We start from the raw sequence: 24,414 nt of genomic DNA, 5'->3' as shown, positions 1-24,414 counted from the left end.
CCTAAGTGGACAGTTTGATTTCACAGAAGTGTGATTGACTTGGAGTTACATTGTGTTGTTTAAGTGTTCCCTTTATTTTTTTGAGCAGTGTATATATTTTTTATTGCTACTATATTCCTCTGTTCATAAGACAGCACAGTCAAAAAAAGATACAGGTCTGTAGATGCCCTTGTCTGTTTTGCTGCCGTTCTTGTGGATAGGGATCACTCTAGCATGTTACAAATCCATTGGATCTCTATCCTGCTCACAGATGTTGATTAAATGGGTGACAGATGGGTCAATAAGCTCAGCACCATCTCTTTAAAACCTGTCAGGGATATTGCCGAGGCCTGTAGCTTTGGAGCAGTTTAGTTCAGACAGTCTCTTGACAACTTCCTTTGATTGCGATAGAACAATACACGTTTTGACCAGACTGTACGGTCATATCATGATGCCAATACCATAAACATGGTTCCATACAGGGAGGCAGGGGGATACCTAGTCCTCTAAACTCTGCTTGAGGGAGAAGCCACAGTGGTCATTATTTTTCAAGAAGCGCCCGTTACTCAGTGTGGTGCTCTCTTTACGGTAATGGCTTATCATACTTCACCATAACAGCCTAGGCTGTGGTTTCCGCTTGAGTGAAATGTCAAACAGCCACCGTTTTGAGTAATCAACTCTCTTCTTCCTTTGTGTCTCCCTACGGCGATAATTAGGAGGAGCAGGGATTTCGATTCGCCCAACCGTTTGACCCCGTCAGCAACACGATCCTCAGGTTTAGTCAATGCAGTGAACTCATTACCAACACAACAGCAAAACCCACTTGAATCCAAGTCTGCCCTCCGTCACATTCAGTCACAGGAGATTTCAAGTAAAAGTGTGTTCTGGGATTGGTGGAGTTGTGTAGAGAGAAACCTTGCACCCTGTTCATGTTCGCTACTTCCTGCTGTGACGGCCTAGACCCCACACTGTTTCCTGTGGCTGTTCACCCATCCAACAGGAAATGAGCAGGCATGAATGGATATCTGAGCCATGGTGAGTGGATATGTGTAGGACAGGGTTAAGACGTGCTTTGTATTAATCATGCTGTTCTACTTCATAGCTTTAATGTTCCGTGCAAAATGGATTACCAGCGGCCTCTTTTCATAGCTCTGACAGTAGGAACATTTTATGGCAGGAGGTCCTTTGAGTGTCATTAAAGCTCTCGACTGATTGGCTCATATTAACCAATCACTGTGACGTGCCATGTTGTGACCCAAATATGTCATTAGGGTTTACTAAGTAGCTAAAACAAGTCGCTAACTGAAAAACAAGTCACCAACTGAAAAATAAATCACTAACTGACCTGGCAAGTAGTCTGTCATGTTCCACTTTGTCACGTAGTCAGCCATGTTATCTCCCTGTCAGCTCAGGGTGTTTCTGGGGTCACACGGGCATCCAGCACTTCCGCCGGGATTGGTGGCTGCTTTAGCGAGAGGAGAATGAAATGGAACATTGACGTCTTGGCTCTGTGGTTGGTCCGTTCCTCCTTCACGGTGGCGATGAGGGCCAACCAGGCACTGGGGTCACCCGATTCACCCCTGCCGAATAATTCAACCTATAATGGTTCCTAGGGGAGGTCCTGTCCAGTGGAGGTAAAGGGGTAGGTAGAGCTCAACTGATTGCCTGTTGCAACACTCCCGTTCCCAAACAGTGTCTAAATCTAGATGCGATGAAGCTCAGTTAGAAGGGAGGATTTTCGGGGGAGGATTTGTTTGTTTACCAAACGGATTTGTGTTTTTGTTCGGGGAGGGTCAGCTTTTTGTGCCATTGGATGGCGTCTACTCGAATTAAGCTCTGTTTTGAAAACTGAGCCCTAGAATTTCCTTTAATGCTCGGATTCAAATCATCATTGACACTTACTATGTGGAACAGTTTAAAAAGGGAGTTCAGATTCTAAAATGCCATAAACATTGTTACTGAAGTTTGTCCAGAAACGTACTTCTCGTTTATTTATACTTTATTTACATTTTCAATGCCTTTTCAACTTTTGTACTAGTTCAATCATCTTTGATGTGGCCAGATGCCACTGAGCTCAGGTTTGGGTCGTGATTATTACCAAAACCTTATTATAGTGCAATGAGCCAAGGACCGTTATTAATGGTAATTGACCTCAGTGTTGGAACACTTTTTAAAATCTCTGGCCGCTAAATATGATTTTCTTTCACAGTATTCTGTTATCCCATCTAATGAAAGGCATCAATCATTTTTATAGCTGGGATAGCCATGTCTGGAGGGAGTAGGATCTTATTTTAATTCCATGCATTTAGCTCAGAGTTCTATGCATTGCTTCAAAATGGCATTTATGGTGAGAGTAAATCATCAGGTGGCTTCTATTAAGGCCTTTTATGATTGAACTTTACTCATGTTTTAAGCATACTCATTTGTCTTGATGTGACACCTGACGCTGCAAAGATACTCTGGAGGAGATAGAGAGAATATCCATAAGGTGTGTAATTGCACCATCTATCCCAGACTTATATTGACCCTATTTGGGTTTGCTTGTCTTTCACTCAGATCTTTGTTTGTGGGTTTGAGTCAATTTCATTTTATTTTTAACATCCTTTCAAATTCAATTGAGTCTGTTCATTTTGGTTCCTTTTCTTGTGTTTGTGTCCATGTGTGTCCATTTGACTCCATGGGGTGCCTTCAGGGTCCACAGGGAAATGCATAAGGGACCATTTCAATCCTCAGGGGTCTTTGAGGGGCCTCTCGGGTCTTCTTGCATCCATGTAGGTTCATGAGAGTCCTTTAGCTCTGCGTCTCAGCCTCTCTGGGTCCATTTGGGCTCATTTGGCAAGGGTACTGATTTATGCAAACACCCCAGCCCTGCTGTTCTTTTCACATGAACCCCCCACTGAATACGAGTCCCCACTGAACCACAAAATATTTGTCTGTAAATAAATATTGGGACATAAATAATATTTTCAGAGCCAGGCTGAAAGCTGTTCAATGGTGCCGCTCCTATAGCAGGGAGTCCCCAGTCTCTGGTAGACTTCGACCACGCCGTTGATTGTGAAATTTGTCCTCCCTGTGATGGACTTTGAGTCAGAAGGTTCCCCTTTGACACCGACCTCTCCCACCTCTCTAATGCATCCTGCCATCTCCCAGTATGAGGTAAATTGAGGCACGACAGGGACGGCCTTTTGTTGTGTTAGACTATGCAGCGCAAGGTCCCACTCCATCAACCTGTCACAGCAGGATATTCTTGTCACTGACACTCAATACTTTGTCAAAATGGCCGAAATAATACGCCTAACGGGCATCCTGTGTCTCCACTGACTGTTCAGCTGAGAGGGGAGGATCAAAGTGGAGTCTAAGGATCACTGACACATTTCACCATCCAGTGACATCCCCTTTAAGTAAACAATCCCAATAGTAAAAACAATGGTGCCAAAACTGAGATGCTCCCCCTCATTTTGGAGGGGGGGAAATGGAATTTCCATCGATATAACAAGGGCTAGGAGGGTAAATATAAACCACTTGTTATAACAGGAACTTGAAATGAATAGCTTGTAGTATTTTGTCCTCAGCCCCTTGCTTGGTTTCAAAATATTGCCGCCATAATTATCTACAGATGGAAATAGACACAGCTGCCTCTTTGAACAGGCCTGTCAAAGGCAAACACCATCTCTCTCTGGGCGGGAGACCATCCACTTGACAAACTGCTTTTGTCTTGCTAATAAGCCATCCAGTCACCCTCTGATTTTATCATGAGCTATATGGATATCCACACAGAGACCTTGTAGTTCGGCTTCTGTGTCACTTTTCTAAAATATTAGTTTTCTGGAATGTCAAGATGGTAATCATGATAAATGGACACTGTCAGTTTTGATATTACAAAACCCCCCATGCTTGATGACTCATATGTGACATGAAACTAAAGGTAGTTCATTATTTCTTTAAATACTGCGATCATAAATGACATACCAGTATAAAACGTCAAAAGGCTCAGTCACTGGGTATAGATTTATATTACTCTGTAAACTCAGCATCAAGGTCATTCACATTTTTACTGATACAGATATACAGCACCTGAAATTAATTTCCAAACAGTGTTACTGCAGGCTACATTTTGATTTGAGCATTGCACAGCATGCTGTCTTGGTTGAGACAAGAACAGTCGATTATTGACGTCGTTATACTCTCATCAGCATACCCCCCCCCCCCCCATTTGACTTAATCTCTTTTTATCGCTTAAAGCATACCTATGTTGGATGACCTTTCAACATGGAGCTCTTTTCAATATATTCTAACTCACACTGTCACGGCTTCTGCCGAAGTCGATGCCTCTCCTTGTTTGGGCGGTGCTCGGCGGTCTTCTAGCCATCATTGATCCATTTTTCATTTTCCATTGGTTTTGTCTTGTCTTCCTACACACCTGGTTCCAATCCCATTCATTACATGTTGTGTATTTAACCCTCTGTTTCCCCTCATGTCCTTGTCAGAGATTGTTTGTTGTTATGCTCGTGATATTCGATATTCGACACGGCATGACAGAATCTCTGACCAAAATATGAAGTTAGCAGGAGAAGGTACCCCGGACATGGAGGTGGAGGAGCGCATCCAGGAGCATACGGAGCTAAAAGGACTCTCATGAACCTACATGGACGCAAGCAGACCAGAAAGGCCCCTATAAGACCCCTGAGGATTGAAAAGGTCCCTTATGCATTTCCCTGTGGACCCTGAAGGCACCCCATGGAGACAAATGGGCACACGTGGACGCAAACACAAGAAAAATAACCAAAATGGACAGACTCAATTGAAGTTGAAAGGAAGCTTTACCATCTGGGCGCCGCCATGGATCGCGTTGTCCAGAATATGGACCACTGGGAGAGACGGGGAGTTCTTCCAGTGCCTCCACCAGCACAACCTGGGTCTATCCTGAGCGCCCCTTTTCCGCCTGAACCCAGTGGGATCCGTCTCTCCATGCCACAGGGGTATGACGGAAGTGCTGCCAACTGCCAGGGTTTCCTCCTCCAATTAAACTTTTATCTGACCACGGTCCACCCAGCTCCATCGGACCGTGAGAAGGGTTTCGCCCTCGTCTCGTGCCTCACCGGGAAAGCCCTGGAGTGGGCCAGCGCCGTGTGTGGAGAGGGAGATGCGGCATTGGACCATTTTGAGGAGTTCACCCGCCGGTTCCGGTCAGTCTTCGACCACCCACCCGAGGGCAGAGCGGTGGGTGAGCGCCTCTACCATCTGAGGCAGGAGACGAGGATCGCCCAGGAGTTTACCCTGGAGTTTAGGACCCTGGCTGCCGGCGCGGGATGGAACCACAGGGCCCTGATCGACCATTACCGTTGCAGTCTGCGTGAGGATGTCCGTCAGGAGCTGGCCTGTAGAGACACCACCCTCACCTTCGACCAGCTGGTGGATATGTCCATCCGGCTGGACAACCTGCTGGCTGCTCGCGGACGTCCAGATCGGGGTCTGGTGGTTCCATCCTCCCGCACCCCCTCTCCGATACCCATGGAGCTGGGAGGGGCGGTGCGCAGGGAGACCGGAGGAGGTTCCCGCTCGTGCATCATCTGTGGCTGCAAACGTCACACTGCTGGTCGGTGCCGGGTTGGACGCTCTGGCGTCACCCCAGGTGAGCCGGCACTATTCTCACCCAGAGCCCTCTGTTGCACATATATTTGTGTCTGTCACTTTTCCTGAATTTTCCCTGCGTTCCCAGCATAAGGCGCTAGTAGATTCAGTCGCGGCTGGGAATTTTATTGATAAAGCGTTAGCTCATAGTTTAGGGACCCCTATTGTACCTGTGGATGTGCCTTTCCCCGTTCACGCCTTAGATAGTCGGCCATTAGGCTCAGGGTTTATCAGGGAGGCCACCACTTCTTTGAGTATGGTGACGCAGAGGGGTCACACGGAAAAGATTAGTCTTTTCCTTATTGACTCTCCTGCATATCCCGTGGTGCTGGGCCTACCCTGGTTAGCTTGTCATAACCCCATTGTTTCTTGGCCACAGAGGGCTCTCACGGGGTGGTCGCGAGAGTGCTCAGGTAGGTGTTTAGGGTTTTCCGTTTGTGCTACTACGGTGGAAAGTCCAGACCAGGTCTCCACCGTGCGCGTTCCCCCAGAATATGCCGATTTGGCTCTCACCTTCTGTAAAAAGAAGGCGACTCAATTACCACCCCATTGACGGGGGGATTGTGCGATAAATCTCATGGTAGACGCTGCACTTCCCAGGAGTCACGTGTATCCCCTGTTGCAAGCGGAAACGGTGGCTATGGAGACATGTCTCCGAATACCTGCTCCAGGGGTACATTCGGTCCTCCACTTCACCCGTCTCCTCGATTTTCTTTTTTGTGAAGAAGAAGGATGGAGGTCTGCGCCCGTGCATTGATTATAGAGGTCTCATTCAAATCACGGTGAGGTACAGTTACCCGCTACCTCTTATCGCCACGGTGATTGAGTCAATGCACGGGGCGCGCTTCTTCACTAAACTGGATCTCAGGAGTGCGTACAACCTTGTGCGTATCCGAGAGGGAGACGAGTGGAAGACGGCATTTAGTACCACCTCAGGGCATTATGAGTACATCGTCATGCCGCACGGGTTGATGAATGCACCATCAGTCTTCCAATCCTTTATAGACGAGATTTTCAGGGACCTGCACGGGCAGGGGGTAGTGCTGTATATCAATGACATTCTGATATACTCCGCTACACGCGCCGAGCATGTGTCCCTGGTGCGCAGAGTGCTTGGTCGCCTGTTGGAGCATGACCTGTACGTCAAGGCTGAGAAATACCTGTTCTTCCAACAGTCCGTCTCCTTCCTAGTGCATTGCATTTCCACATCAGGAGTGGAGATGGAGAGTGACCGCATTGCAGCCGTGCGTAATTGGCCGACTCCCACCATGGTATAGGAGGTGCAGCGATTCTTAGGGTTTGCCAACTACTACCGGAGGTTTATCTGGGGTTTTGGTCAGGTAGCTTCTCCCATTACCTCACTGCTGAAGGGGGGCCCGGTGCGCTTGCAGTGGTCGGCTGAGGCGGATGGGGCTTTAAGTCACCTGAATGCTCTGTTTACCTCGGCTCCTGTGTTGGCCCATCCGGATCCCTCTTTGGCGTCCATAGTGGAGGTGGACGCATCCGAGGCTGGGATAGGAGCTGTGCTCTCTCAGCGCTCGGGTACGCCACCGAAGCTCCGCCCCTGTGCCTTCTTCTCTAAGAAGCTCAGCCCGGTGGAGCGAAACTATGATTTGGGGGACCGGGAGCTGTTGGCTGTCGTCAAGGCTTTGAAGGCGTGGAGACATTGGCTTGAGGGGGCTAAACACCCCTTTCTCATTTGGACTGACCACTGTAATCTGGAGTACATCCGGGCGGTGAGGAGAATGAATCCTCACCAGGCAAGGTGGGCCATGTTTTTCTGCCGACCAGGCTCCCAGAACGTTAAGGCAGATGCACTGTCCTGGCTGTATGACATAGAGGAGCGGTCCATGGATCCCACACCCATACTCCCAGCCTCTTGTTTGGTGGCGCCAGTAGTGTGGGAGCTGGACGCGGACATTGAGCGAGTGTCACGTGCAGAGCCCGTTCCCCCTCAGTGTCCAGCTGGGCGTCTGTACGTTCCGTCTGCTGTCCGCGACCGGCTGATCTATTGGGCCCACACATCACCCTCTCTGGTCATCCTGGGATCGGTCGGACGGTGCGCTGTCTTAGTGGGAGGTACTGGTGGCCCACTTTAGCTAAGGATGTGAGGGTTTATGTTTCCTCCTGCTCAGTGTGTGCCCAGTGCAAGGCTCCTAGACACCTGCCCAGAGGTAAGTTACAACCCTTACCCGTTCCACAAGGGCCATGGTCGCACCTGTCGGTGGATTTCCTGACCGATCTTCCACCTTCACAGGGTAACACCACGACCCTAGTCGTTGTGGATTGTTTTTCTAAGTCCTGTCGTCTCCTCCCTTTGCTCGGTCTCCCTACAGCCCTACAAACTGCTGAGGCCCTGTTTACACACGTCTTCCAGCACTACGGGGTGCCTGAGGATATAGTGTCTGATCGGGGTCCCCAGTTCACGTCAAGGGTCTGGAACATCTGGGGGTCTCAGTCAGTCTTACCTCAGGTTTTCACCCCGAGAGTAACGGGCAGGTGGAAAGAGTTAACCAGGATGTGGGTAGGTTTCTGAGGTCTTATTGCCAGGACCGGCCGGGGGAGTAGGCGGCGTTCGTGCCCTGGGCAGAGATGGCCCAGAACTCGCTCCGCCACTCCTCCACTAACCATCCTGTTCAGTGTGTATTGGGGTATCAGCCGGTTCTGGCTCCTTGGCATCAGTCAGACTGAGGCTCCTGCGGTGGACGACTGGTTCCGGCGCGTGGAGGAAACATGGGACGCCGCCCACGTCCACCTTCAGCGCGCTGTACCGCAGTGAGGCAGGGTCTGGCTCTCGACCCGAAACCTGCCCCTCCACCTGCCCTGCCGGAAGCTGGGTCCGCATTTGTGGGGCCGGTTAAAGTCTTGAGGAGAGTGAACAAGGTATGTTATTGGTTACAGCTTCCCCCCGATTACCGCATTAACCCCTCGTTCCATGTGTCTCTCCTCAGGCCAGTGGTGGCTGGCCCGCTCCAGGAGGCTGAGGTGCAGGAGGTTTCTCCACCCCCTCTGGACATCGAGGGGGCCCCGGCGTACTCCGTTCGATTCATCCTGGATTTGAGACGTCGGGCGAGGGGCCTTCAGTACCTCGTGGACTGGGAGGGGTTTGGTCCGGAGGAGAGATGCTGGGTTCCGGTGGAGGACGTGTTAGTTCCTTCCCTGCTGCGAGAGTTCCACCGTCTCCATCCGGATCGCCCTGCGCCTCTGGGTCGTCCCCGAGGCCGGTGTCGAAGCGCTGCTGGAGCCACGCGTCAGGGGGGGTACTGTCACGACTTCTACTGAAGTCGATGCCTCTCCTTGTTCTGTCAGTGCTCGGCGGTCGACGTCACCGGTCTTCTAGCCATCATTGATCCATTTTTCATTTTCCATTGGTTTTGTCTTGTCTTCCTACACACCTGGTTCCAATCCCATTCATTACATGTTGTGTATTTAACCCTCTGTTTCCCCTCATGTCCTTGTCAGAGATTGTTTGTTGTTATGCTCGTGATATTCGATTGGTGCGCGACGGGTTCTTGTACCCACGTTTATTTTATTATGTACTTTGGTTTTGGAGGTTTTGTTTTACGTTATTAAACTACTCCATTTATACCAAGTTTGATTTTCCTGCGCCTGACTTCCCTGCCACCTACACACACGGCATGACACACACCTTATGTAGGTTACCTGACAAATGGATGGGTGGACTTGCAGAAAAAAATGTCAAGCGACAGCTCGGCTGTCATACAGTTTATTTTGGTAATGGATAGAAAGCAGTGGCCAAGTGCTGAGCACAGGGCTTTTAAAGACCTCATTGACATCTGTCAGTTAAATATGTCATTTGAAAATGATGGCATAAGGAAGTTGCTTGTTGATACTTTGAAAGTAAAACTCAATTTAACTGTGACAGTTTAAAAATGCTAAGTCTGAGACGGCTGATGTTTGTTTTGCTTAGAAGTACAATAGACGACACTGTCTATTTTCTGAAGTCTTTCTAGTACCCGTCTGAATTTCCACAGCCTGAAGTTGTGAGGCCAAATATGTGTCCCATGTTTCCTCAGTAGTCCCAAACAGCACGAAGAGGGTGGACGAAGAGAAGAAGTTTCGGGACTGTGCCGATCTGTACCAAGCTGGCTTCCACAAGAACGGGGTCTACACCATAAATATCAATGCCCAGGAGACCAAAAAGGTGGGAAGACAGAACTTAATATAGAGACTGCCATGTGAAAAAGGCTACCATTTCATTCAATAGCTATCAACACTCTTTGATGGGTGTTTAATGGAGTTTAGTGTGTTTTTTTTACTAGAGCAAGCTTCAACTCTGTCCAAGAGAGCCAAAGATATTGACCCACTGGAGAGCAGCCAATGGAGGGGTGCTATGATAGTTATTGGCTGCTTCAGTGCTTCAGGAATAATCAAAGGCTCAAAATATACAATTGGTAGCCTGATGAGAGCAAGGGTACAAAAGAGGTTGGCGGGGGATAAGGAGGGGGGTGAAACAGGTGTTCACCACCTCAACAGGGTGCTGCCAGACCTCAGACAGATGGCAGGGAGGTTCGAGGGGGAAGGTTGGTGGAGGAGTGAGCGATGAGGCGGAGATTAAGGAGAAAGCATCGTGTCTGGTTTCTGAGAATAATTCTGTCAGGGGGGGTACATCTCTTAATTATACCCAGACTGGGCGCTGTGTGTTCAGCTGGGGTCTTGGCCGAGGTGAGAGTCCTCCTCCAGACCTTCTCCACTCCTCAAACAAAGAGCACCACAGCAGATAGATACCCCTGTTATCAGCTTACACAGGACAGAGGCCAGGGTTAAGGGCCATGTTCCACCCAGGTGTCCGCTGGTATGTGTCCAACTCCACTCCACTGGCCCCCTCCACTTTAATCTGCACCAGGCCTGGGATTGGGATCACCTCCTGGGAGTTGTTAGAGGATCAGGAGACATTTATTAAGCTTGAGGAGGACTCAAAATACCTCAAATTCCCCCTGATGATTCATGAGAAGGAATCTAGTTAGGCCCGCTGTATTTCAGAATGATGGTTCACAACAGAAAGTTTAACCTACCATGTGCTCTAAAACGTTAGATAGGACCACGTAGAATGTGTTTGTAGGGGGTCTGAGAACTTAATGAATGTCCGTGTGTGTGTGTGTGTTTACAGGTGCATTGTAACATGGAGATCGCTGGCGGCGGATGGACGATCATCCAGCGACGAGAGAATGGCAGCGTGGACTTCCAGAAAACGTGGAAGGAGTACAAGATGGTAAGACAAGAAGAATAACACACAACCCAAATCTACAGCACCACACCCACAAGATACAGCCATGCATTGATGTGGAGTCTGTTTCCAACACACATCCTCCGTCACAGTAAATGATGACAAAATGGGTGTACTCTCGCCTCTCTGTCTTGATTTAACATGTTGAAATTGAGGTAGGATTCTCTTGTATTCTCAAGAGTGGCCAGGCCCATGTGGAACACTCCATCCACATGTGACCTAACCGGCAACACCGGCTGTACCTCTAGAACATCTGCACACTGAGAGGGATTCCCCAACCCCTCAGATTAGAGACTTACGTGTCGGAGGCTGGCGTGAAGCCCAACCCAACCCTGGGCCTGACACACTGTTGTTCTTCTTTTTAAACAGGGAAGCATTAGTCTGAAAACAATACATTTAGTCTTATGTAACCGGGCCAGGTGTTGTGGTCATCATCATCATCTATTGAATAGGGAATGGATAGCGACTGGTGGGCTAATAGAGGCTCTGTTTGGCTTCAGGCACGATGAGTGACCCCATTGCCGTTCCTATTAGCTGTAGTGTATGCTACCACAATGTAGTTAGAATAGCAGCTGGACACCAGATTCAATATGGAGGGTGTTTTAATGACCGATCTGGGCAGATGGTAATAGATGATCTGCAGAGGGTAAACATAGATTTGGCAAGGGTGAAAAGGTTGGGCTCGTTTGGAGGGTAAAGAGGTACGGACAGAGAGTACAGCTAGTTAGAAGCCGTGAGGGAGCCATGGCACCCCTCCAGCCAAGAATGGAGAGCGTGGAATACATGTGGCAATGGAATCAGCACGGACCCTGGCACTGCCACCGAATACCCGGCACACCATCGGTGTGGTCCTTTGCCTCCCTCAGAGTTCCTCCTTGAAGAGATTGATAGTGTTTTATTGTGTGATTAAATGAACTGCTGTTGGTCTCTGTGGGCTCGTGCGAATAAATTCAATACACTTGAAGGATTCATAAATATTAGTCAAACTTCGATGGGCTATTCCCATTTTGTGGGAGGATGGAAAGCACTCTGGTAGCATTCCCTACTATTAGTATGTGATCTTATGACCGTAATGTTTATAATTACAAGAGCAATGCTGATAGAGTATGTGTAGCAGGAGAATAAATGTTGCATGCATTCTCTAACCAGTATGAGACACAAATCAATTTGACAATTTGCATACCTTATTAAATACGTGTTTGTCTGTATAACCGTATGGCACACTTTATGAAATAAAACTTTCTATCAGTCTTTGTCATTTTACAAAAAAATGTACTTCTCTACCCAACAATACTTCAAACCTCCTCTCTTCAAACCGATAGATGCATTCAGCCAGGTTTGCGTGTGTATGAACACTCTAGTGTGGAACAATAGGAGGGAAGCACTAGCACCATCCCTGCCTTCAGCCAGGTTTCCAGAGATGAAACGGAGTCACAAGAGGTGGCATTGGACAGCGCTAAAAGGCAGATCTTTCAGAGGAGGGAGTCAGATTGAGTTAAGGTCGTGGCCCAGCCACTTTCTAATTCCACCCACACAGCAGGACGTGTCTCAGGCTGGAGGAATGCCCAATATTTACTTTCCCTCTTCCACTCTCCTAATCACCACATGCTCTCGGCACAAACACAGACATCTCCGCCTACAATCCACCCCCAACCCTTCCCGCCAATCATTAATGGAACAGTCCAGAGCTCCAGACCAGTCTCTAATACTCCCCATTGCAGGTTAGTTACTGCTGCTGCTGTCAAAAGCACTTTGTCTACGATGGGAGTCATTGTGATCACATATAAACGTGGTAATTGTTGAAATGATATGAGAAGGCATGCATGGCATTGCGTGTGTCTGTTGTCATTCTTCTGGACTGTGTAATGAAGAGGGTTTATTACGCGTTTGGTTTGGGTGGGGAGAGGAAGGGTGGAAAAGGTGCTTTGTGTGCCTTTTATCAGCTGGACCCAGTTTACGCTGTCATAAACAGGTAGGGCTATTTATGTGCGGTTTCATACTTTGTGTTCCACTGTATGAAATAATCCATGTTATATGTTGTAATATGTACCTGGTTTCCCATTATTTCGCTCGGTTGAGTGAGTCTCTCTCATGGCAGTCACTATTAGTGAGACCAAGCCAATGTGCATGAACAGAAAAGTGTGTATAAGCATTTATATGGTCTAAAGGGACATTTTTAATGGTAGACACGATAGCCCAGTCTGAAGTCAACATTTTTGTTCGCTTTGGCGTCAACCCTGAAGCTGTCATTGATGATGACATCAAAAAAAGGTCTGAAATAATAACTGACAAAAATGTTAATAGAAAATGGTGGAGAGATTGCATCTTTTCCAGGAAGACCTTGGAAGGGATCTGGAATTACTTATATCCTGTATCCCGGATTTGACAGTAAGATTCCTTATGGGCCTGAGTGATGACTCTGGCCTCCTCTTCCTCTTCTTCCTCTGTTGCAGGGCTTCGGGACGGTTTCTGCAGAGCACTGGCTGGGGAATGAGTTTGTATACCTGCTGACCAGCCAGAGGCAGTATGCCCTCCGTGTGGAGCTGACCGACTGGGACGGACACCAGGCCTTCTCCCTATACGACCGATTTCACATCGACAGTGAGAAACGCAACTACAGGTACTATTAACGAGCTGTATCTACAGTGCCTTCAGAAAGTATTCATACCCCTTGACTTATTCCACATTTTGTTGTGTTACAGCCTGAATTCATAACGGATTAAATAGATTTTTTCTCTCGCCCATCGATACATAATGACAACGTGAAAACATGTTTTTAGTAATTTATGCAAATATATGAACATGAAATACAGAAATATCTCATTTACACCCATGAGTAAAAACCTTGAAGAAGCACATTTGGCAGCGATTACAGCTGTGAGTCTTTATCGGTAAGTCTAAGAGCTTTCCACACCTGGATTGTGCAACATTTGCCTATTATTCTGAACCAGGTTTTCCTCTTGGATTTTGCCTGTGCTTAGCTCCAATTCCATTTATTTTTTATCCTGAAAAACTCCCCAGTCCTTAGCGATTACAAGAATACCCATAACATGATGCAGCCACCACTATGCTTGAAAATATGGAGAGTGGTAGTCAGTAAAGTGTTGTATTGGATTTGCCCCAAACATAACACTTTGTATTCAGGACAAAAAGTGAATTGCTTTGCCACATTTTTTGTAATATTACTTTAGTGCCTTGTTGCAAACAGGATGCATGTTTTGAAATATTTTGATTCTATACAGGCTTCCTTCTTTTCACTCTGTCAATTAGGTTAGTATTGTGGAGTAACTACAATGTTGTTGATCCATCCTCAGTTTTCTCCTATCACAGCCTATCAAACTCTGTAACTGTTTTAAAGTCACCATTCCTCTCCGGCAACTGAGTTAGGAAGGACGCCTGTATCTTTGTAGTGACTTGGTGTATTGATACACCCTCCAAAGTGTAATTAATAACTTCACCATGCTCAAAGGTATATTCTGTGTCTGCTTTTTTTTACCCATCTACCAATAGGTGCCCTTATTTGAGAGGCATTGGAAAACCTCCCTGGTCTTTGTGGTTGAATCTGTGTTTGAAATTCACTGCTCGAGTGAGGGACCATACAGATATTTGCATGTACAGAGTTGAGGTAGTCATTCAAAAATCATGTAAAACACTAATATTGCACACAGAGTGAATCCATACAACTTATTATGCGACTTGTTATCTAAATATTTACCCCTGAACTTATTTAGGCATGCCATAAGAAAATGATTGAATACCTATTGACTCAAGACATTTCAGCTTTGCATTATTTATACTTGATACTTGGTTCTTGAATAAGGGGTGCAACTTTTTGCTTCTTTAGAGGGTTAAATATGCTTCAAACTGTGGCAGATGCTTGGATTCGTTAGATGTGGAAAACTACTAGAATATTACAGAAAGTTCCGAGCAATCAAATGTCTCTGAGAGGAGATGGTCTGACAATTCCAATTGAGGTGATTCACCGGATTTGTAGTCCCTTCTGATAAGAAGCTACTTCAGTTTCTAAATGTCCTCTTTTCAACTTTAGATGGACTTCTGTTTGTTTTCCAAAGATATTATAGCCATTTATGTTGCCGGGAAGGGAGACACTTACAGCTTGGCTGAAAAGCCTATACTTCAATGGTGTTTTGCAACGTCGAGTAGAGAGTGAGGCGATTGTCATATGTAATTTGTGGAAATGTCTTGGATTGTATGACGACAGGATTTACTTTAAGAAGTCTGCCTCTTAAAGAGTTAGGACCTGGTGCGCACACTCTCTAGGTTTTCTCTGTGGGCTACAGAAATGTTTTTTACGAATTGGGAAAGGTCAACCAATTTGTTTTGATTTGCTCTGAGACTAAATTCGGGTTTATTTGTCCCATTGTGAGGATTGGATAACTCCCTTTTTACCTCTCAGCATTTGATACTGACCGCACAGGCACTGACTTCCTTCTCCCTATGGCATGGTGTTTGGCAAAGGGAGATTTGTTAAGTGCAGAGGAGGACAATGTAGGATACGGTTCAAGGGGGGATAATTCAGGTATGTTTATCTACGTAAAAGGACACTTGAACAGGGATAGTGATTTATTTGCACTCAAAGTAGATTATTTTGGACGATGTGGTCTCCCTTCCTCCCGCTCTCTCTCTCTCTCTGTTTCTCTCTCTCTCCCTCTCTCTCTCTCTGTTTCTCCCTCCCTCCCTCCCTCTCTCTCTCTCTCTCTCTCTCTCCCTCACACACAAAAAATAAGCAAAGAGCCGTACACATACTGTAACCTCTTTCTATTTTGATGGGGGAAACTGTGGTTGTTTGTGTCTTCAGGGCAGCAAGAGGCGTCTTTGGGACAAAATTTTGGTTTTAGGGAAGGAAGGCTCGTCTGAGCTCGGACTGTTCAAGACTGAGTGGAGCAATCTAATCGGCCTGCTGATCACTATAAATAGATTTGTTCTCGCAACTAGTTGTGGTATGATAATCACTCATTGCTTCTCAGGAACATTGGCCAAAACAAACCAGAGGTCCAGGCCTCAAACAAACTGGTTGGAGAGAGCTGCCATCTATGTTCGGTTCTCCTCGGCTCTGGCACCTCCCCTTCGGAATCCCAAACAATCTGCAACAAGTTCTTCAATTAGCATTTGTTGTACGAGATTGTAGCGAGAGATACCATGACATTTTGTTTTGTTTTTGGATTCTTTTGGGCACCAGTGGTGGGGCTTTACTGGAATAGCACAATCTACACCGAAGCAGACAGACACATTTGTTAAGACACATAAACAAAAATAGTACGGTCATGCACACTCACACACACATACAAACACATACCGGCCCACAAACCCACACGCAGCCGTTGGAATCCGTAGATGGTAATTTAAATATGTAATCCACCGATGCACGAGTGTTGCCCATTTATCATAAACAATGTGAAGCTTTGCCAGGAAATGTTTGCTTTACTGCCAGCTCCTTCGTTGTGTCTAAATGTCAAGGCAGACAAATTGGTCTTGGTTAGAAAGAAGTGAAATTATTGCCCAGAGAAATATAAGATTCTAATCCTTAATCTAAATCATATACAGCAAGGGATAACTGTCACATGTCTTACTGTTCTCCCTATTTTAATGATTTCCAAAGCACAGAGGCTGAGTAAGACTCTGCAAAACTGTTTTATTCAGTGTCCAGCCAGCATAATAAATAGAATATAATAAAGATATTAAATCAATATATCGTAATGTAGATCTTGGTTATTCAAAGCATATTTGTGAGTAGGTAATTGGAGAAGTAAGTCATTTAGCCTGGTTCTCTTCTCAGGGTGTGACATAGTCATTTCCAGATGACACAGTAGCAGTGCATTATGGGATTGATGCAGACGTCTTGGAGAGTCTATGCAACTCTTCCCTTTACATTGTGTTGAAGCTTTGCTTAATAATGATGTTTGTGCTGGCAATAGCTTGCATCCATATAAACATGAAATCATCTGAGGAAACAGTATCAGTATCTCATCCATATTACAGCAAGGGAATACGGTGTTTGTGAAAATATTATAATTTGTTCTGTCTTTTAAATATGAAGCAGTGTGTGCAGCTACTTTTCATCTTCGCTATTGCTTTCCTCCCTCATATTTTCCCATTATGTAATGTCTTATTTCACCCCAAAAGGACAATGCCTACCATGCCCATATTACAATATACTGTAAACTGGCGTCAACAATACTGCTTAACGTCACTGTACAAATACTGTTGACATTGTTGAAAGAGTATTTACGGGCTGACCTTGTAGCTCAGAACTACACAGCTCCCACTGAACCATGACCACACAGGCTTGAGAAATTTGCTTTTTGGTTTTCGCTCTATTGTGAATCAGGTTACCATAATTGCTGAATGTTATGTCTCTCCGTAAACCATACAAAGGAGCAATCTATATAATGGACTGAAATTGTTAGCTTGGTGAAATAGCGGGTTGCAATTGAAATAGTGTGTTGTACAGTAATTTAGTCATGACCCGCAAATAGCATTGTAATTAACTCCATTGTATCAACACATTAGTTTGATAACACTCATGTATCAACATTTACAGAATGGGCCTCAAAATTAGGTCTTAGACCCTGTGAGGTGTCTTATTAGAGAAAGATGGAGGGAGGAAAGAGCAGGAAAGGAAATAAAGACTGATAGAGAGAGAGAGAGAGAGAGATAAAGGGGCTATGGGAAAACAGAAAGATGGGAAGAAAGAAATTCTTACTGTAGAGGGGCAGGGAGGGGAAATAGATGTTAGATGTCCATAAAACAGCCAAAATTTATGGGACCATCATTCAAATGACAGAATACATGAATTTAGTTACTCATCTGTTTACACGTTATCGATGTTGATGTCTATAATTCCTAAGAATGTAACAATCAGCTCAATGGATTTGGGTTCAAATTGTAATTTACCTAAGAGGATCAATACTGTCCAACAACAGCATTACTTACTGTTGTTGGACTCATCAACCATTCACACTGCCAATCTGTGGACAGATCTTATTTCTAATCATTTGTGTCTAATCTTGTTTTACTAAGTTTTGTATAATCATATTCTAAGAAAATGATGGTTGTAAATTGTTTAGAAGGTGTGCTGTGAACCAAAACATCAATGTTGTTGCAAAGTGACTAACAAATGGATGGGGCCTCACATGAAAGTTTTTCGTTTCCAGGATATGTTTTGTGTGTGTGTGTGTGTGTGTGTGTGTGTGTGTGTGTGTGTGTGTGTGTGTGTGTGTGTGTGTGTGTGTGTGTGGACTGGGAGGTCAGGGAGAGTGTTTCCGGGGGTCGGCCGGGCATGAGATAGCTCCACATACATGTTATTCCTCATGGGACGGGGTCAAGTAGACAGCCATCAGTCAGGGGTCAGAGTTGATAACATGACACACGCTACAGAAGGGCTCTGACCCATGTCTAACATCCTTTTCAACATAAGTCTGAGTAGTGGCCCTGTACCACAGTTGCCCAAGGGAGACTTTTGACATATTAACAATGCATATTGAAGTACTGAATTATGGAACTGTTTAGGCTACTCGTTAATCCTTTATAAGCTATTTGGAGTTTCAATAAATATAAAATACTAACTACAATAGGAGTTATTTAGGATGATACATTTTTCTACATTATAAACAGAATATTTATTGCTTTTTAAAATATTTTTTCCCCCTTTTCATGATATCCAATTGCGATCTTGTCTCATCACTGCAACTCCCCAACGGGCTCGGGAGAGGTGAAGGTCGAGTCATGTCTCCTCCAAAACATGATCTTAACACCCACTTGCTTAACCAGGAAGCCAGCTTCACCAATGTGTCAGAGGAAACACTGTTCAGCTGACGACCGAAGTCAGCTTGCAGGCGCCTGGCCAGCCACAAGGAGTCGCTAGAGTGCGATGATCCAAGTAAAGCCCTCCCCGGCCAAACCCTTCCCGAACCTGGACGATGCTGGGCCAATTGACTGGGATCGAACCCCAGGCTGTAGTGATGCCGCAACACTGCGATGCAATGCCTTAGACAGCTGCGCCACTCGGGAGGCCTATAAACAGAATCTTTGCAAGGATTCACATGTTATTTTGTGCTTGTATGCATGTCCCATACAGTATTTGGGTCAGGGAATGTGTGTCTGAGTATATTTTACTGCATTTATGCTTTAATGTTGCATGTGAGGATTTAATGCAGCACCCTAGGCATTGAATAAAACCATCAACTCTGGAACATTTTAAAATAAAACTATGTTAAAAAGCTGTATGGGAGTTGCTAAACGTATGCACAAGTGAGGTTTACAGCTAAACACTCTTCTTCTTCGCATGTACGCCAAAATCCTCTCCATTGGAGAAAAGCACTATATGTTTACTCTTCAACTGACTGTTACATCTTTATTCAATATCCTTCCTCTCCAACCAGCCAAGTTCCCTAAATCCCGGGATTTCTCCATATGATAATGGTAAGATCCCGGGTGGAATCAGACAATCCCCTCAGATGTATTTGATGTAGGGATTTGGAGGAGGACTTGGCAAAGGGGGGATTCTCTAGCTCGGCTGTGACCCCTCTGTCCTAGCCTCGCACTGAGATGGGATCCCTGATACCCTTAACTCCTAGAGCTCAGTTTACTCATCCAACACTCATCCGCACTGCAGTCTGCCTGACATCCAGAGTACAGTGGGGAGGCAGTAACACTGAATACTGTCTGTCTGTAAATCAAATGCTAAGGTAGCTGTGTTCAACATTATGTTGTAAATATACAACTCAAAGATGATTTAGGTGAGAAGCTGTAGTACTATTCTGATATTTTATTCCCCTTCCGTTGGGTTGCGGTTTAAGGTTCTACTTGAACGGCATTAACAGGGCATGCATACAATATTATCTACCTCAGTGATTACAGTCGGTGTCAACTTGGCAAGTAAAAAATGGTGAGTGTGTGTGCACATACGTGTGTGTCCGTATGTCTGTCTGTCTCCATGGTGTTATTTGACACCTAGCGGCAAGCGAGCGAATGGGCTACAGCCAGACACCTCTGGGTAGAAAGTGATCCATTGAGCATGGTGATTAACCTCTGCTATGAGCCAATCAGGCTGCGGTTTAGCAGGCTAATGACTGCCAGGTGTGCAACAACCCGCACTGCCTGGAACTCAGCAGGTTTGGTCGTCTCCAACCTCCTTCTCAGACAGATAAAAGGAAGGAAGCCAGCAGGCTAGGTTGAACTGTGTCAGTCAAGAGATGAAAGACGTAAATTTGAAAGACTGCCACAATTAGTGTTATGTTACACACATAAAAGGAGAGAGAAAAATACACTTAAACCAGTATGTAGTGTAGGATAACGGGCTTTAGAGTCATCAAAATGTATCAGTTGTAGTCAGCCAGAACATGTTCTTTTTTCCCTCCAAATATTTAAGATATTTTCCCAAGTTGACACCATCTTTTGTACAGGCATACATAGTCTATATAACAAAAGTACACGTGGTCTCCCGAGTGGTGCAGCTGTCTAATGCACTGCATTGCAGTGCTAGAGGCATCACTACAGACCCGGGTTCGATCCCAGGCTGTGTTGCAGCCGGGCGCGACCGGAAGACCCATGAGGTGGTGCACAATTGACTCAATGATGTCAGGTTAGGGGAGGGTTTGGCCTGCCAGAATGTCCTTGTCCCATCGCGTTCTAGCGACTCCTTGTGGCAGGCCGGGCGCATGCACGCTGACTTCGGTCGCCAGTTGTACAGTGTTTCCTCTGACACATTGGTGCAGCTGGCTTCTGGGTTAAGCTAGCAGTGTGTCAAGGAGCAGTGCGGTTTGGCAGGGTCGTGTTTCGGTGGACGGATGCATCTCCCGAGAGGGAGTTGCAGCAAGATGGTAAGTACTAATTGGGGTAAAAAGTACAAAAAATATATTAAAAAGTACATGTGTATGCTACATGTTATGATGTGCTTCAAACATCTCTGGAAGAATCCCTTCAGAATGTCAGTACATACTGTATAATAAAATATGACACTGATACTGTATGCTCTCATTGGCTGGCCTTCACTACATATCCATCGCCAAACCCACTGGTTCCAGGTCATTTATAAGTCTTTCCTAGGTAAAGCCCTGCCTTATCTCAGCTCACTGGTCACCATAGCAACACCCACCCGTAGCACGCGCTCCAGCAGGTATATTGTACTGGTCATCCCCAAAGGCAACACTTCGTTTGGCCGTAATCAAACTATGATAATTCCTACGGAAAGAAGAATGTTCAATAGGAAACCGATTTTAGCAGGTGCGTCTTGTGTTCATGGCAAATTTCCAAGACTGTGTCCCTGTACTAAAACCGATGAAAAAAAGGTGTAAAAAAAAAAAAAGGTGAAACCAAGTCTGGGGTGAACAAAGGGCTAAATCAGTTCTTAGTTCTACATTTTTTTAATGGAGCATGCTTATTTAAGATGTTAAGGAAAGCACCTTTAAAGAGCAGCCAGGCATCCTCTACTGACAGGATGAGGTCAATATCCTTCCAGGATACCCGGGCCAGGTCGAATTGAAAGGCCTGCTCGCTGAAGTGTTTTAGGGAGCGTTTGATAGTGATGAGGGGTGGCATTGCCTGCACCCATTACGGATGCAGGCAATGAGGCAGTGATCGCTGAGATCCTGGTTGAAGACAGCAGAGGTGTATTTAGAGGGCAAGTTTGTCAGGATGATATCTAAGAGGGTGCCCATGGTTACGGATTTAGGGTTGTACCTGGTAGGTTCCTTGATAATTTGTGTCACGTCCTGACCATAGAGAGCTCATATTTTCCTATGGTAGAAAAGTAGGTCAGGGCGTGACTGGGGTGTTTTGTCTAGTTTATTTATTTCTATGTTTGGTTCTAGTTTCTTTTTTCTATGTTGGGTTTTTTGTCTAGTTCACATTTTCTATGTTGTGTTCTAGGTTCGTTTTTCTATGTTGGGGTTTTTGTCTAGTTTACATTTTCTATGTTGTGTTCTAGGTTCTTTTTGATTCCTATGATTCCCAATTAGAGGCAGCTGGTCATCGTTGTCTCTAATTGGGGATCATATTTAAGTTATTGTTTTTTCCACTAGTGTTTGTGGGAGATATTTTGAGTTTATGCATGTAGCACCTCTTCGTCACGGTTTGTTGTTTTTGTTTATAGTTTATTGTCTGTCTTGCATAGTTTCACATAGAAATGAAGATGTGGAACGATGCGCACGCTGCACCTTGGTCTCTTTCATATGCAACCGTGACAGAATCTCCCACCACCAAAGGACCAAGCAGCGTGCCCAGGAGGAGCAGGGATCCTGGGCCCGGGAGAGAAGAGAGTGGAGGACATCCTGGACCTGGGAGGAGGTAATGGCAGGGGACAAGACCCTGCCATGGAAGCAGGCGGAGACAGCGAGAGAGGAACGGAGACGATACGAGGAACTAGCACGGCAACGACTGAAGCCCGAGAGGCAGCTCAAAAAAAATAAAATGGGGGGGGGGGGGGGCACACGGGGAGATTGGCGGAGTCAGGGTTGAGACCTGAGCCAACTCCCCGTGCTTACCGTGGGGAGCATGTGACCAGTCAGGCACCGTGTTATGCGGTGATGCGCACTGTATCTCCAGTGCGCATTCATAGCCCGGTGCGCACTGTGCCTGCGCCCCGCATTTGCCGGGCTAAAGTGAGCATTCAGCCAGGACGGGTTGTGCCGGCTCAGCGCTCCTGGTCTCCGGTGCGTCTCCTCAGTCCAGGATATCCTGCACCAGGTCTCCAGTGCACCTCCACAGCCCAGTACGTCCTGTGCCTGCTCCCGCACTCTCTCTGAAGTGCGTGTCCTCAGTCAGATACGTCCTGTGCCTGCTCCCCGCACTCTCCCTGAAGTGCGTATTCCCAGTCAGGTATGTCCTGTGCCTCCTCCACGCACTCTCCCTGAGGTGCATGTCACTAGTCCGGTGCTACCTGTACCGGTCCCACGCATCAGGCCTCCAGTGCTCCTCCCCAGTCTAGTACGTCCTGTGCCTACTCCTCGCACTCGCCCTGAGGTGCGTGTCACTAGTCCGGTGCCACCTGTACCGGTCCCACGCATCAGGCCTCCAGTGCGCCTCCCCAGTCTAGTATGTTCTGTGCCTGCTTCTCGCACTCGCCCTGAAGTGCATGTCACCAGTCTGGTGCCACCTGTCCCGGCTCCACGCACTAGGCTTCCAGTGCGCCTGCCCAGTCCGGCGACAGTCCCCAGTCCAGAGCTTTCGGCGACAGTCCCCAGTCCAGAGCTTCCGGCGACAGTCCCCAGTCCTGAGCTTCCGGCGACAGTTCACAGTCCGGAGCTTCCGGCGACGTTTCACAGCCCGGAACCTCCTGAGACGGCCCACAGCCCGGAGTCTCCTGAGACGGCCCACAGCCCGGAGCCTCCTGAGACGGCCCACAGCCCGGAGCCTCCTGAGACGGCCCACAGCCCGGAGCCTCCTGAGACGGCCCACAGCCCGGAGCCTCCTGAGACGGCCCACAGCCCGGAGCCTCCTGAGACGGCCCACAGCCCGGAGCCTCCTGAGACGGCCCACAGCCCGGAGCCTCCTGAGACGGCCCACAGCCCGGAGCCTCCTGAGACGGCCCACAGCCCGGAGCCTCCTGAGACGGCCCACAGCCCGGAGCATCCTGAGACGGCCCAGAGCCTCCTGAGACGGCCCACAGCCCGGAGCATCCTGAGACGGCCCGGAACCTCCTGAGAAGGCCCACAGCCCGGAACCTCCTGAGAAGGCCCACAGCCCGGAACCTCCTGAGAAGGCCCACAGCCCGGAACCTCCAGCGACGGTTCCCAGTCCAGAGCCTCCAGCGACGGTCCGCAGTCCGGAGCCTCCAGCGAGGGTCCGCAGTCCGGAGCATCCAGCGAGGGTCCGCAGTCCGGAGCATCCAGCGAGGGTCCGCAGTCCGGAGCCTCCAGCGAGGGTCCGCAGTCCGGAGCCTCCAGCGACGGTCCGCAGTCCGGAGCCTCCAGCGACGGTCCGCAGTCCGGAGCCTCCAGCGACGGTCCGCAGTCCGGAGCCTCCAGCGACGGTCCGCAGTCCGGAGCCTCCAGCGACGGTCCGCAGTCCGGAGCCTCCAGCGACGGTCCGCAGTCCGGAGCCTCCACCGATGCTGGTGTGTTCGCAGGATGAGGGGGTTCTTTGTCCCGCACCAGAACCGCCTCCAATGCGGGAGGATCCGCAGGATGAGAAGGTTCTTCGTCCTGCACCAAAGCCGCCACCAACACTAGACACCCCCCCAACCCTCCCTTTTGATTTCATGTTTTGCGGCCAGAGTCCGCACCTTTGGGGGGGGGGGGGGTACTGTCACGTCCTGACCATAGAGAGCTCGTATTTTTCTATGGTAGAGTAGGTCAGGCCGTGACTGTGGGGTTTTGTCTAGTTTATTTATTTCTATGTTTGGTTCTAGTTTCTTTTTGCTATGTTGGGGTTTTTGTCTAGTTCACATTTTCTATGTTGTGTTCTAGATTATTTTTTCTGGGTTGGGGTTTTTGTATGATTCCCAATTAGAGGCAGTTGGTCATCGTGGTCTCTAATTGGGGATAATATTTCAGTTGTTGTTTTTCCCACTAGTATTATTTTGAGTTTATGCATGT

At 47.3% G+C, this 24,414-nt stretch overlaps 1 protein-coding gene across 1 annotated transcript in view; it reads left to right on the top strand.

Moving 5' to 3' along the window:
• Positions 1 to 24,414, top strand: part of LOC106570047 (angiopoietin-1) — a 73,159-nt gene that overhangs the window by 36,676 nt on the left and 12,069 nt on the right. The window contains exons 5-7 of the mRNA XM_014141975.3: positions 9,648 to 9,775; positions 10,742 to 10,843; positions 13,312 to 13,478. Coding sequence (XP_013997450.1) covers positions 9,648 to 9,775; positions 10,742 to 10,843; positions 13,312 to 13,478 — 397 coding nt within the window. The remainder of the gene's footprint in view (positions 1 to 9,647; positions 9,776 to 10,741; positions 10,844 to 13,311; positions 13,479 to 24,414) is intronic.

The sequence above is a fragment of the Salmo salar genome, chromosome 14, assembly GCF_965601325.2.
Source record: "Salmo salar chromosome 14, fSalSal1, whole genome shotgun sequence".
In the NCBI taxonomy this organism is placed as follows: domain Eukaryota; kingdom Metazoa; phylum Chordata; class Actinopteri; order Salmoniformes; family Salmonidae; genus Salmo; species Salmo salar.
Note: the sequence above shows the minus strand (reverse complement) of the source record. Positions and strands in the feature narration are given on the sequence as shown.